Here is a 12903-nt window from a genome sequence, read left to right as displayed (position 1 = left end):
CCTCCCTCCCCTCCACTCCCTCCCTCCCTCCCTCCCTCCCTCCCCTCCCCTCCCTCCCTCCCTCCCCTCCCTCCCTCCCTCACTCCCTTCCCTCCCTCCCCTCCCTCCACTCCCTCCCCTCCCTCCCTCCCTCCCCTCCCTCCCCTCCCCTCCCTCCCTCCCCACCCTCCCTCCCCTCTCACGACGTTCCGACCGCAACACAAGCAATCACCGTCAGGTGTGAAAACCACAGCAAGAACATTTAACTCGTAATCTCGTAGTCACTTACGTGTTAATATCGCCTGATGATGTCACTTACATGTTAATATCGCCTGATGATGTCACTTCCCTCTTAATGTCGCCTGATGATGTCACTTCCTGCTTAATGTCACCTCCTGATGTCACTTCCCTCTTAATGTCACCTGATGATGTCACTTCCCTCGTATTCAATGCAAACATGTCCAGGGCCCCGAGCCCTCCACCTCCGTCTGAAATGTCCAATGTGCCCATCGCAGAAAGCTGGTGCTACACACAGGTAACTTGTTCCCCTGTTGTGGCCAATCACATTCAACGGGTCTCCCGTCTTGTGCCGATCAAAGTATGCGCATGGCTAATGTATTTAACTTTTACACGTTTTTTTGTTCATCGCGCAAAGCCATCCAAAATGGTTTCATAATTATGTGTAAGTGCAATTATGGATTATCATTGTACAGGCTATTTTTGTACATCAGATTGCAAAGTTCATAGAATTGCACTAACAACATTATACTAGATAATTGTCTCTGATTTTGACTGGTAGTGTATTTTTTACAAAAGGGGCAGCAGTTTTTATCAAATAAAAAAATAAAAAGGCCTTTTATTGCACACTCTAATCTATGACATGTTGAGACTTGTTGTGTTAACGCTGTGCAGTAATGAACATGCAAGGTAATCCCAGAACACTAATAAGACCCTTTCATTTACAGTAATGTTTCTTTCCTTATAGACAGTTTGTGTTTTTTGAGCACAATATTCAGATGTGTGGGTGAAATGCTTGAGGGTTTGTCAATGGTCATGTATTTATGGTAATGCATGAGCTTTATAGCTGTTATGTGCTCGTGTGTTTCAGGTTAAGGTCGTAAAGTTCTCTTATATGTGGACCATCAACAATTTCAGCTTCTGTCTTGAAGAAATGGGCCAAGTTCTCAAGAGTTCTACATTTTCAGCAGGCACCAATGATACATTGAAATGGTACAGTAAATTCTGGCTATTTTATGACATTAAAAAAAAATCACAATGCTCACGGAGGTGCTTTACTAGAACAATTTTGCATAGTGCATGTTTTAGTTCATACTATATTGTTTTAGTAATGTAGTCTGCGCGTACATACACACCTAATATTAACGACCATGTCTTGTTCATATGTTCAATCAGGTGCCTACGCATAAACCCCGAGGGTTTTGACGAAGAGAGCAAAGATTACCTATCGTTGTCCTTGTTATTGGTCAGCTGTCCCAAGAGTGAAGTCTACGCCAAGTTCAAGATTTCTATTCTTAATGCCAAGGGAGAGGAAACCAAGGCTATGGGTGAAACTACTTGTATTAAAGTATCAATTCACGTCATATGTGTATTTGGTAACAGGATTATATCATAATCAGCCATTATTTATCGACTGCTTGAAACATTTTATAAACCTTACGAACACCATCCCTCATCCTTCACATGAGCTGATCTAATATCTCCTTGTCTACGTTTGACATCGTCTTGGGCATGTACTTTACTTTTCTTCCTATTCGACCACTAGTCTCATCCATCAACCATCCCATTTAGCGATGTGTCCTGTCCAAGCCCAATCTATATTTACAACAGTGAATATGATGTCTCTAATTTGCCGTTTTGATTTGACCAACGTGTTCCTCTTTCAGTTTCTCACTGTAATTCTCAACATACTTCTCTCCACGCTTTGTGTACTTTGTAGTTTTATTCCATTTGTCAGTGTTTCTATTTGTAATCAGTGTTTCATAGTAGGTAATATGCACTAGATTGGAATCTTTCATCCTGTAGCACATTGCAACTTTTCATTATCAAATTCATATTCCAAAAGTGATCTTGATCCTGTTCCACCTTCAGGAGTTTCCATTATGCATATTTTTGTGTTTTCCATGATATTGACCCTCCAATAATAATTTTATTTTGCTTAGTGTACCTGGACATTGTCATTCACGGACATTTCTTTTCCTAGTTTTACAATCTTCACCATGTGTTATTCCATTGTAATTTATCAAGTGACGGCTTTATTTTTTCTGCTTGCACTCACTGTTTATTACAACTTCATTATTTTTGTTTGTATTCTCATCCATTTTTTTATTCATTTCTGGTGGTTTTACAAAGGTTGGCATTTTCATCCCATTTCACACTTCTCCTTTACCTTGCTTTAGTGGTTCATATTGTTTGTTTTATAATTGCCTTATTACTTTCAGGATACTCTTTCAATGCGCGATAACTATTTTAAGTGATGACATCCATACATTTACTGTGCTTTGCTAAGGCTATTAACATTTCTCTGAGAGTCTAAATCTATCTTTTTGTTTTAAACTTTCATGTTTTTTTCTTAGTATTTGCTTTGGTGTTGTCTTTGGTAATGTTAACATGTAACTCACGTCACACAACCATGTTTACAAAGACAAGCATTAATACACAAACACATTCACCTAATCCATATGAACTATATCTTCATACACTTAAATCCAGGTCTGATTTTCATCTACCTTGAAGTTAAAAGCTAAACTGAACTATTTTTATTTTACCAGGCAAGGCCCACTGAGCTACAGTGTGGGAAAAAAGTATTTGATGCCCTGCTGATTTTATACGTTTGCCCACTAACAAAGAAGTGATCAGTCTATAATTTTCATGGTAGGTTTATTTGAACATGTAACTCACGTCACACAACCATGTTTACAAAGACAAGCATTATTAATACACAAACACATTCACCTAATCCATATGAACTATATCTTCATACACTTAAATCCAGGTCTGATTTTCATCTACCTTGAAGTTAAAAGCTAAACTGAACTATTTTTATTTTACCAGGCAAGGCCCACTGAGCTACAGTGTGGGAAAAAAGTATTTGATGCCCTGCTGATTTTATACGTTTGCCCACTAACAAAGAAGTGATCAGTCTATAATTTTCATGGTAGGTTTATTTGAACATGTAACTCACGTCACACAACCATGTTTACAAAGACAAGCATTATTAATACACAAACACATTCACCTAATCCATATGAACTATATCTTCATACACTTAAATCCAGGTCTGATTTTCATCTACCTTGAAGTTAAAAGCTAAACTGAACTATTTTTATTTTACCAGGCAAGGCCCACTGAGCTACAGTGTGGGAAAAAAGTATTTGATGCCCTGCTGATTTTATACGTTTGCCCACTAACAAAGAAGTGATCAGTCTATAATTTTCATGGTAGGTTTATTTGAACAGTGAGAGACAGAATAACAACAACAAAATCCAGAAAAACGCATGTCAAAAATTGTATAAATTGATTGGCATTTTAATGAGGGAAATAAGTATTTGACTCCCTCTCAATCAGAAAGATTTCTGGCTCCCAGGTGTCTTTTATACAGGTAACGAGCTGAGATTAGGAGCACACTCTTAAAGGGAGTGCTCCTAATCTCAGCTTACCTGTATAACAGACACCTTTCCACAGAAGCAATCAATCAGATTCCAAACTCTCCACCATGGCCAAGACCAAAGAGCTCTCCAAGGATGGCAGGGACAAGATTGTAGACCTACACATGGCTGGAATGGGCTACAAGACCATTGCCAAGCAGCTTGGTGAGAAGGTGACAACAGTTGGTGCGATTATTCGCAAATGGAAGAAACACAAAAGAACTGTCAATCTCCCTCGGTCTGGGGCCCCATGCAAGATCTCACCTCGTGGGGTTGCAATGATCATGAGAACGGTGAGGATACAGCCCAGAACTACACAGGAGGATCTTGTCAATGATCTCAATGCAGCTGGGACCATAGCCACCAAGAAAACAATTGGTAACACACTACGCCGTGAAGGACTGAAATCCTGCAGCGCCCGCAAGGTCCCCCTGCTCAAGAAAGCACATATACATGCCCGTCTGAAGCTTGCCAATGAACATCTGAGTGATTCAGAGGACAACTGGGTGAAAGTGTTGTGGTCAGATGAGACCAAAATGGACCTCTTTGGCATCAACTCAACTCGCCGTGTTTGGAGGAGGAGGAATGCTGCCTATGACGCCAAAAACACCATCCCCACTGTCAAACATGGAGGTGGAAACATTATGCTTTGGGGGTGTTTTTCTGCTAAGGGGACGGGACAACTTCACCGCATCAAAGGGAAAATGGACGGGGCCATGTGAGAACCTCCTTCCCTCAGCCAGGGCATTGAAAATGGGTCGTGTATGGGTATTCCAGCATGACAATAACCCAAAACACACGGCCAAGGCAACAAAGGAGTGGCTCAAGAAAAAGCACATTAAGGTCCTGGAGTGGCCTAGCCAGTCTCCAGACCTTAATCCCATAGAAAATATGTGGAGGGAGCTGAAGGTTCGAGTTGCCAAACGTCAGCCTCGAAACCTTAATGACTTGGAGAAGATCTGCAAAGAGGAGTGGGACAAAATCCCTCCTGAGATGTGTGCAAACCAGGTGGCCAACTACAAGAAACGTCTGACCTCTGTGATTGCCAACAAGGGTTTTGCCACCAAGTACTAGGTCATGTTTTGCAGAGGGGTAAAATATTTATTTCCCTCATTAAAATACAAATCAATTTATAACATTTTTGACATGCGTTTTTCTGGATTTTGTTGTTATTCTGTCTCTCACTGTTCAAATAAACCTATCATTAAAATGATAGACTGATCATTTCTTTGTCAGTGGGCAAACGTACAAAATCAGCAGGGGATCAAATACTTTTTTTTCCTCACTGTACATAGCTCTTTTTCAGAAGTGCCCTGGCCACAAACAATAGCCTAACGAGATGGCTTATTGTGTGGAAATGCATAGCAGCCAAATACTCTGGATTTTTATAAATATGGAGGGAAAAACCGGAAGACCTGGATAAAAATACATGCAAGCACAAGGAGAACATGCAGACTCCAAATATACAGGCATCAGGGTTGAGATCGAACCCATGACCTATATACCAGGCGAGGTAGTTGACTGCCACCGTGGCGCAGGGCTTTAGAATACATTGCTATCTTTACATTTTGAAAATATAATGAAGTTTTTTTTTTCCCATTACATGAAATTACCACAGTTTATTGTAAGAACTGGTGAGTATTGTTTGAAACCTATTTTTTTACAGAGACCCCGCGAGCATACCGCTTTGTCCAAGGAAAAGACTGGGGATTTAAAAAATTCATTCGAAGAGATTTTTTGCTTGATGAATCTAATAGCTTGCTTCCAGATAACAAACTGACACTCTTTGGTGAAGTAAGTATGACATGCTGCGGCTATTGTGTAATTTTCTATTTTATTCATTACAATTGCACAGTTGGAGTCAATATTCTACTTAATTGAAGATTGTAATAATTACTTTCCCTGTTCCATACAAGGAAATTGTTAACATGAGTTTTCCAAGCACTTTTTTCCTCCACTGGTGCTAGAGTTAACATAGCACAACAATTAAATAATCAAGCTTAATTTTTTTTAGGTTTTCTCCCTCTGGATAGTGTTTATATTTAAACCTTGACATTTTTATAAACTAGAATGTCAGGTATTACATAATGTGTTTTGTTTAAATGTCGCCACATGAATTCCTTTTCCTATTCTCGGACATCAGCCAGTTTGATGTAAATGTTTATTGTCCTTGGGGGGGTCCTTTTAATCACCAGATTAAATTTTTTTACCTTTAAAATCCTTTACAAAATACAAGCATTTTTGATAATGAAAGGAAGCACATCAAGGAGGGCTGTTCACTTCCTCTGTTGCTGTGCAGAACCCATAATTAGGGGCCTCACTACCTGTTGAAACTGTTTATACAGTGTAAAATAACTTGACAAAAATATAGAATGAAAATTGATTAATATGAAAAACATTTCACGGACCACTATTTTGGCATTATTCACAACACTTGTTCTGATATAGGATGTTTGTGCAGATTTGCTTGCTTGATTGAACCAAAGCCTACATCTTCATGCAAAATGTGAAGTTAAGTGAGGATTTGTATAAAAAAATCATCAAATGCCTTCTCAAAGCTGGTTGATGTTTATGCAGGTTAGTGTGGGGCAGGATTCCGTGAACATTTCTGGTCAATCCAGCATGAGTACATTCAAAGTACCAGATTGCCGGCTGGCAGTTGACTTCGGGGAGATCTGGGACAATTCCCGCTTCACTGACTGCCTGCTTCGTGTTGGTGGCCAGGAGTTTAAAGCCCACAAGGCCGTATTGGCAGGTCTGTGCCACAACAAGCAACACATGCGTCGTTTAGTGTACAATAGAACCATATAATTAATGATACTGTAATTAGTTTGGGGTAATCAACTACAGCCATTTCCTGTTTTACACTGAATTTAATTAACTAACACTGGCAAATGCTTACGTCAATTTGTAATGCTTTTTGTTAAAGGATACATCAGTAAATATGTGTAATGAATTCAACTGAGTCACAGACGCACTTCTTCAACCAACACACGGGGTACTACCCCTTAACACATGAACAACCTATGGTGGTGGACCACCAGGCTATCTACACTAATTACACGGGGTCCGGGTCCACGTGTTGGTGACTCTTGTAGGACGTAGATTCTTAAGGATGAACAACAGCAGCCGGTCCCTCTCAGGGACCCGGCTTTTATCCTCTGTGGCGGGGGTGGCTCCGCCCTTAGCCACGACCATCTTCTGGAATCCTCTAGCGGGTTCCCGGCCCTGACACGTGACCACCCCTAGCCCCCACCTGGGGGCCCTGTGTACACTTTACCGGTCACGTGTCCTTCGGGGTCAAGTGCCATGGCCCTTGGTAACCCCATTCCCATGGCCAGCACTCTCACACCCTATCCTGTAGGGGTCGGCACCGCACGCAGAGCGTGGTGCCACTCAGCACTGTCAGACAGCGCTCACCATGCCCCTCTCGGGCCGGTACTGCACCCACATCCACGTGGTGCCCTCGATGTTAATACGATGTTAATACATCGCACGCCATGCCTCTCTATAGCCGGCATTACACAATGACATTCGCGATGTCACTACATATATATAAATGTAATATTGTATTATGTGAGAGATAAACATATTTAATAATCCTGTTGCTAAAGTTTTTATTCCGTTTTTATTTACTTCACTATATCATCGTTGTGCAGGAATTCATTTTACACAATGCAATTATGGTGTAGGTTTTGAGCCTCTAATTTGGACATTTATTTGCGTCCATGTTTGACAAATCTGTAATGGATATGCCATATGAAATAAAATATGGATCTGGATTGTACCTCTTTTGTATCTAGATTATTTGATCTCTAGATATAACATCTAAATGTGTCTGTACCACATTCCGGTGTTTTTCCAATTAACTGTACAGTAAAACCTTGAATTGCGAGTAAGTTCGTCTGCAAGTGTTTTGCAAGACGAGCCAAATTTTTTAATAAATATTAATTTGATAAACGAGTGAGGTTTTGCAATACGAGTAGTACGTATACGCTTTGTCTGCCGAGCGTCACGTGATCACAACTGATATACGAGTGCTTTGATATACGAGTGCTTTGGATTACAAACACGTTTCCGGAACAAATTATTCTCGCAATCGAAGGTTTCACTGTATTTGTTAACAGTTGCTTTACCTTTTTCAGGTCGGTCACTTGTTTTTAATGCTATGTTTGAACATGAAATGGAAGAGAGCAAAAAGGTATCTTTAAATGCAATCTTAATACAGCACATTAATACTGTGATCATACATTTCCAAGGTGCATTTGTCACAATGGATCGGTTGATAAGTATCTCTTGAGAGTGCTGTCAAATGTTGAACTATTACCCTAGTAACTCTTTTGGCGCATTGCACATTTATTATCAAAAAGTATTCATTCCGAGGGAATGTTAGATTGTATTTTATAGCTATTTTTTATATAACATTTCACAGAAGGCCATTGCATGTGTGTCAAGAATGGATTTATTACGCGCAATAAATAGTCATCGGCAAGTTGAATACAACTTTAATGGAGCCACTTTACATGTGTTGTGTAGATATAACGGATGTTTATTTTATTTAATTGAATGCTATATTTTCGTCTCCCAATATATGCCGAAGTTAATTTGAATATATTGTGTTGCTACCTTGCAGAATCGAGTGGAGATTAATGATGTGGAGCCTGACGTGTTCAAGGAAATGATGCGTTTTGTCTATACGGGAAGGGCTCCAAACCTCGAGAAGATGGCCGATGACCTGCTGGCCGCTGCTGACAAGGTTACACGCTTAAAATGTTAACATGAGATCGCACCACCTTGTGATGTATCGGTATGCAGTTGTAGGTCGCAAGTGAAATTAAAACAGCATTTAGGTATTTTCTAAAGCTCATGTCACAAATAATATGAATAGCAAATGTATATGATGCAGACGTTCACATTAGTGCTTTCAGGTTTTGGAATTGATGTCCTGGGAGATGATTGAATTTTCAACAAAAAATATAAATTGTCATGCAATTTCACAATGGAATTGAATGTCAAACTGGTATTAGTCCATGCTAGAGGCTAGTACGTGTGCATTGAAGTGCATTCACATGCAGCATTTTTATCCTAAGTGCAACCATTTGGCTGTGTGTTCTTGTATTGAGGGTTTTTTGTTAATCACATTAACAATTGATACAATTAGTAATAAAATAAAGGGAAGTGTTTTAAAAGATTGTTTGATGTGGCATGGCTGTATAGAAATAAATTGGAACAAATATACTTTTATTAAGGAAACGGATATCCTGCTGTTCCTGAAGATCTGCCAGATAATCAGTTAAGAGTCATTACTCTCCCTTCTGGAACATCATATTCAATAGTTCCTAAAGCGATTGTAATAAAATAAGAATACAAATCGTATAAAGTCGCATGTTTAAGCTTTGTTCATTAAAGTTTCATATTCTGCTAGAGTTGAAATATGGTGGCTTGCAGTTGCATTGTTTATCAGCTTAACAACCAAACTCTTTAAGCTCTTGGAAAACAACATCTCACCTCCTTTGTAATTTGCATGACTTTGTAACCAATATAATCAAGTTTAGGACAAGGACCCCTAATTATAGTAGAGATCAATAAATACATGACTTAAAACATAAATATGCTGAAAGGTTGATGCCATGTTTTAAGAAAATTATCAAACATTTGACTGCTGTATACTGCGTTTATAAAGTAGTTGATGGGGTGAGGGAATATTAAACAAGCGAAATAGGTAGAGAAAATAGTGTTCTTAATACTGAAATTGCACTTTATTTTTACTTTTCTCAAGTATGCATTAGAGAGGTTGAAGGTGATGTGCGAGAATGCACTATGCACAAACTTGTCGGTGGAAAATGTTGCGGAGACTTTGATCTTGGCCGATTTGCACAGTGCAGAGCAGTTGAAGGCCCGGGCCATTGACTTCATAATAAACAGGCAAGTCTAGTGAGAGTGTGACTGTCACTGAGCTGCGTAACATTGATGATGCTTACATGGCAATTTGCATTACAGTCCCTTTTAATGGAGACTAACCGTTTGCCCCAATCCTTATAGACACTGCTTATTAGGAGCTCGCTTAACCCTGACTTGTACTTGCAGTCATGCGATGGACGTAATGGAGACGGCGGGCTGGAAGTCCATGGTTCTGTCTCGCCCTCACCTGGTTGCGGATGCTTTCCGTGCCTTGGCCACGGCCCAGTCTCCACAGCTGGGACCTCCATGCAAGCGTCTCAAACAGACTTAACGGTGGCAGGCAAAGAACATCTATGACCAAGAAAACTTGGGCTGCACGGTGCGGTTATTTACCTGTGGCCTCCATGCAAACAACCGTGAAGACTTTGCATCAGACTACCAACTTTCCTCTGCTTTGAAAATAATGTTAATTTAAGCAAATTTATTTACTTTCACAAAAAGGTGGCCAAATTCACTTTACCATGTAATATAGTGCTACATCTATACATCTACAACTCTATAAACAAGTACATATGTAGAAAAAATGGAAAACTACAGCCTAATAAACACCACGACATATCCCAATTGAGAGAGTGTAAAATAAAACGTTCGATGTGATTGTCCCTAGGTGGCAGGACAATTTGGTTCAATTGTTTAGTTAAGTAAAAACAGAATGGTCTAAAACCCTGCAATGTCTACCTTAACATGAAGGATGAGTATTCGTCCAGTGTCTGTGTACTCAAGGTTACAGATAGTGGCATAGAGAACAACCAGTTCTGAAAGATAAGAATGTGCCAAGCCATATAAGGCCTTAATTCAAGAGGTAAACTTTTCAGATTGATTTTTCATTGCACAGACAGCTTATGCATTGACTAGAACAGGAGTACTATGATTGCCGAGTTTGAAGACTGACAAAGATAATATTGCAGTCGTGTATCCTGCGTATAACAAAGCATGGATGGAGTACTCGGTGTAAGAAAAGGCAAGGCACAGCATCAATTTGGCCATGTTACGCAGTTCATAACATTTCACTTTTTTGCTTGTATGGGCTTTCATGTATGACCCAAAGATTTTTGACTTACAACAAAAGTAAATCTTATTTCCATCAATTTAGTAGTTTGTATTCACGGAAACAAGATGTGCTGTGTTTCTAAGTTTTGTTTCGTATTATATTGTAATGATTTGTTTTTATTATGAATTTCATCTATTACCAACTCGTAGCATCATGTCAACCCAGAGTTTTACGTGATTGGAAGGACCATAATTTTTGCATCAGCGCTGTTTTACGTAACCTCTCACTTAAAATTAAATTGTACATAAAATTGCATAAGCTTTGAAGGATTACACACATAGATTTGGAAGCACAGATTTAAATAATATTCAAAGCTGCAGGATATAATATGAAAGTACAACAAATGAGCAGTGTCATGGATTTGAGTCGATTTGAAGAATATTACAATCTAATGCAATGTGTTGGGATATGAACAAATGCAAACGACGAGAATGTTGGAGGTTTTTTTACGTGTTAAACGTACAAAACAAGTTGGATAATACATGCAAAATTAAGGATAGCCAGTGTTGTAAGCAGTCTATTTATTTTGTTATTTGTTTAATATTTTAGTTTCGTCCTTATATATATTTGATGCTAAAGATGTATATGGTACATTGCACTCTACCTATTCAATTAAAAACTGATTAGGTGATTCGGGGAAGTTATTTGTTGTCATGGTGAGAGTTAAAGCATTGAAATCTGATTGGGGTTCTAATCTGCAGCAAGTCTATGCTGTCGTAAGTGAGTGTGACAAAAACTCTTAGCAGAGTGCAGCCAGTGCGGTGGACTAATTGAACCCTGAAATGTATCAGGCAGTTACCGATAATGTACTCTTCAAATTGTTGCCTTGTATGACTTCCGAAATTGAAAATACTTTGCGCCAAATGTAAATGTTTATTGGAAAATGGATATACTGTAACTGCCAAAAAAATATATATAATTGCAGAAATAATAATATGGTCTTTGTAAAAAGTGTGTGTTTTGAAAAAGTGTGATTGCATGCAAGACAGTTTTGGGTTCTTCCCACGAGTTTTTATGCATATTCAGAGATGAAAATATGTTAATTGGTTTAATTAAAAAATGTTGCTACAATTGTAATACAAAAATATAAACTTGAAGCTAGTAATGCGGTATAGTGCCCCAATGTTTGACCTTTTATCTTTTTCCATTACAGATAATACTGTTTTGGATGTAATATAAATGTTTTGTAAGGCCCTTTTACAATGAATTGTCAGCAGATGATTGGAATTGCAAAATGAACCATTCTTTGTATATTACGTGTTTTCTAAATTGATTTGCATTATAAATGGCAATATAAACCCTTTTCATATGGTAAATATATTACCGTTATCTGATCTCTTCTAGAAATCAGTATTTGGATATAAGAAAAAAAGCTGCTTTTAGCTCTGCACCACTTATTCCACATTTTTTTCATTAAAATTGTTTTTGATAATGTTAATATTTTCATTTATGACATTTTGCAGTGTTACACTTTTTTCGGTAAAGTCTCGTCGAAAGAAATTACTACACGACTTTACCCGAAAGAACCAAAGAGTCATTCCTGCAGTCACGAAAGCTTTGAATCTATTTTGCAGTGTATTTAAAAGTTGAATAAACATGAATGTACCTGGAAATATGTCCAGTTTAAGTTGTCATGTTCTTTACTCTGGGAATGTTACAGATATGTGGATATGTAAAATTTCAATTGACACCCAACAGCAACATTTTAACAAGTATTTTGGAGCCAAAGGTAAACTTAAGTGTATATTTCCTTGCCACTTTTAAAGGCATGTTTACCATGTGTTGATAAACAGTTCACTGGAGAATTGTAATGTGTTCACTGTTCATCATTTACAGCGTTTTGTCAACCCACTGCTTAAACGAAGGCCTCACCACACCATGTCGGTCATTCTTCACCCACTGATGTTAACTGTGGCTGGGAATTGAACTGGTTGTTTCGTCAGTTTCCTAGTGCCACCACTCCATTCAATTACATCCTGTTTAATGTGTATAATTATAAGTGGCATTCTTACTCTTTGGTTCTATTCGGTAAAGTCACGTAGGTAAAAAAATTAAAACAACAAAAATCACGACGTTTCGGCCACAACACAAGCGGCCTTCATCAGGTGAAGGGACCAACCTGTCCAGCGGGCAGCGTTGGAGTGAAGAAAGCCAAGCGCTGGTCGCCTCCCTTTAAGCTGTGAGGGGGCAAACAGCAAACGCTCTGACAAAGGAAATTAGCATGAAACGCACCACTGACAAAGCTTG

General features: G+C 38.8%; 1 protein-coding gene across 2 annotated transcripts; it reads left to right on the top strand.

Moving 5' to 3' along the window:
* Nucleotides 1-402: 402 nt before the first annotated feature.
* On the top strand, nucleotides 403-12273 carry LOC142911116 (speckle-type POZ protein-like). Of its 2 annotated transcripts, none has more exons than XM_076060184.1 (9): nucleotides 403-514; nucleotides 1088-1209; nucleotides 1393-1544; nucleotides 5311-5438; nucleotides 6222-6399; nucleotides 7790-7845; nucleotides 8278-8400; nucleotides 9424-9569; nucleotides 9732-12273. In XM_076060184.1, the coding sequence occupies exons 1-9, from the start codon at nucleotides 437-439 to the stop codon at nucleotides 9874-9876; spliced, it is 1128 nt and encodes a 375-aa protein (XP_075916299.1). In that variant the 5' UTR covers nucleotides 403-436; the 3' UTR covers nucleotides 9877-12273. The 2 variants fall into 2 exon arrangements, with proteins under 2 accessions (XP_075916299.1, XP_075916300.1); XM_076060185.1 differs by lacking the exon at nucleotides 403-514 and adding an exon at nucleotides 555-661.
* The last annotated feature ends 630 nt before the right edge of the window (nucleotides 12274-12903 follow it).

This window comes from Petromyzon marinus, unplaced genomic scaffold, assembly GCF_048934315.1.
Source record: "Petromyzon marinus isolate PM22_M1 ecotype Great Lakes invasive population unplaced genomic scaffold, UKy_Petmar_22M1.pri1.0 PM_G_Scaffold_167, whole genome shotgun sequence".
In the NCBI taxonomy this organism is placed as follows: Eukaryota; Metazoa; Chordata; class Hyperoartia; order Petromyzontiformes; family Petromyzontidae; genus Petromyzon; species Petromyzon marinus.
This window is presented reverse-complemented; position numbering and strand designations above follow the sequence as displayed.

What these genes read in the sequence shown, in the direction of transcription:
- LOC142911116 (XM_076060184.1), top strand. Translation starts at nt 437, where the DNA reads ATGTCCAGGGCCCCGAGCCCTCCACCTCCGTCTGAAATGTCCAATGTG. An exon ending in AGAGGAAACCAAGGCTATGG is followed by an intron (nt 1,545 to 5,310) that starts GTGAAACTACTT and finishes ATTTTTTTACAG; the next exon opens with AGACCCCGCGAGCATACCGC. An exon ending in AAATGGAAGAGAGCAAAAAG is followed by an intron (nt 7,846 to 8,277) that starts GTATCTTTAAAT and finishes GCTACCTTGCAG; the next exon opens with AATCGAGTGGAGATTAATGA.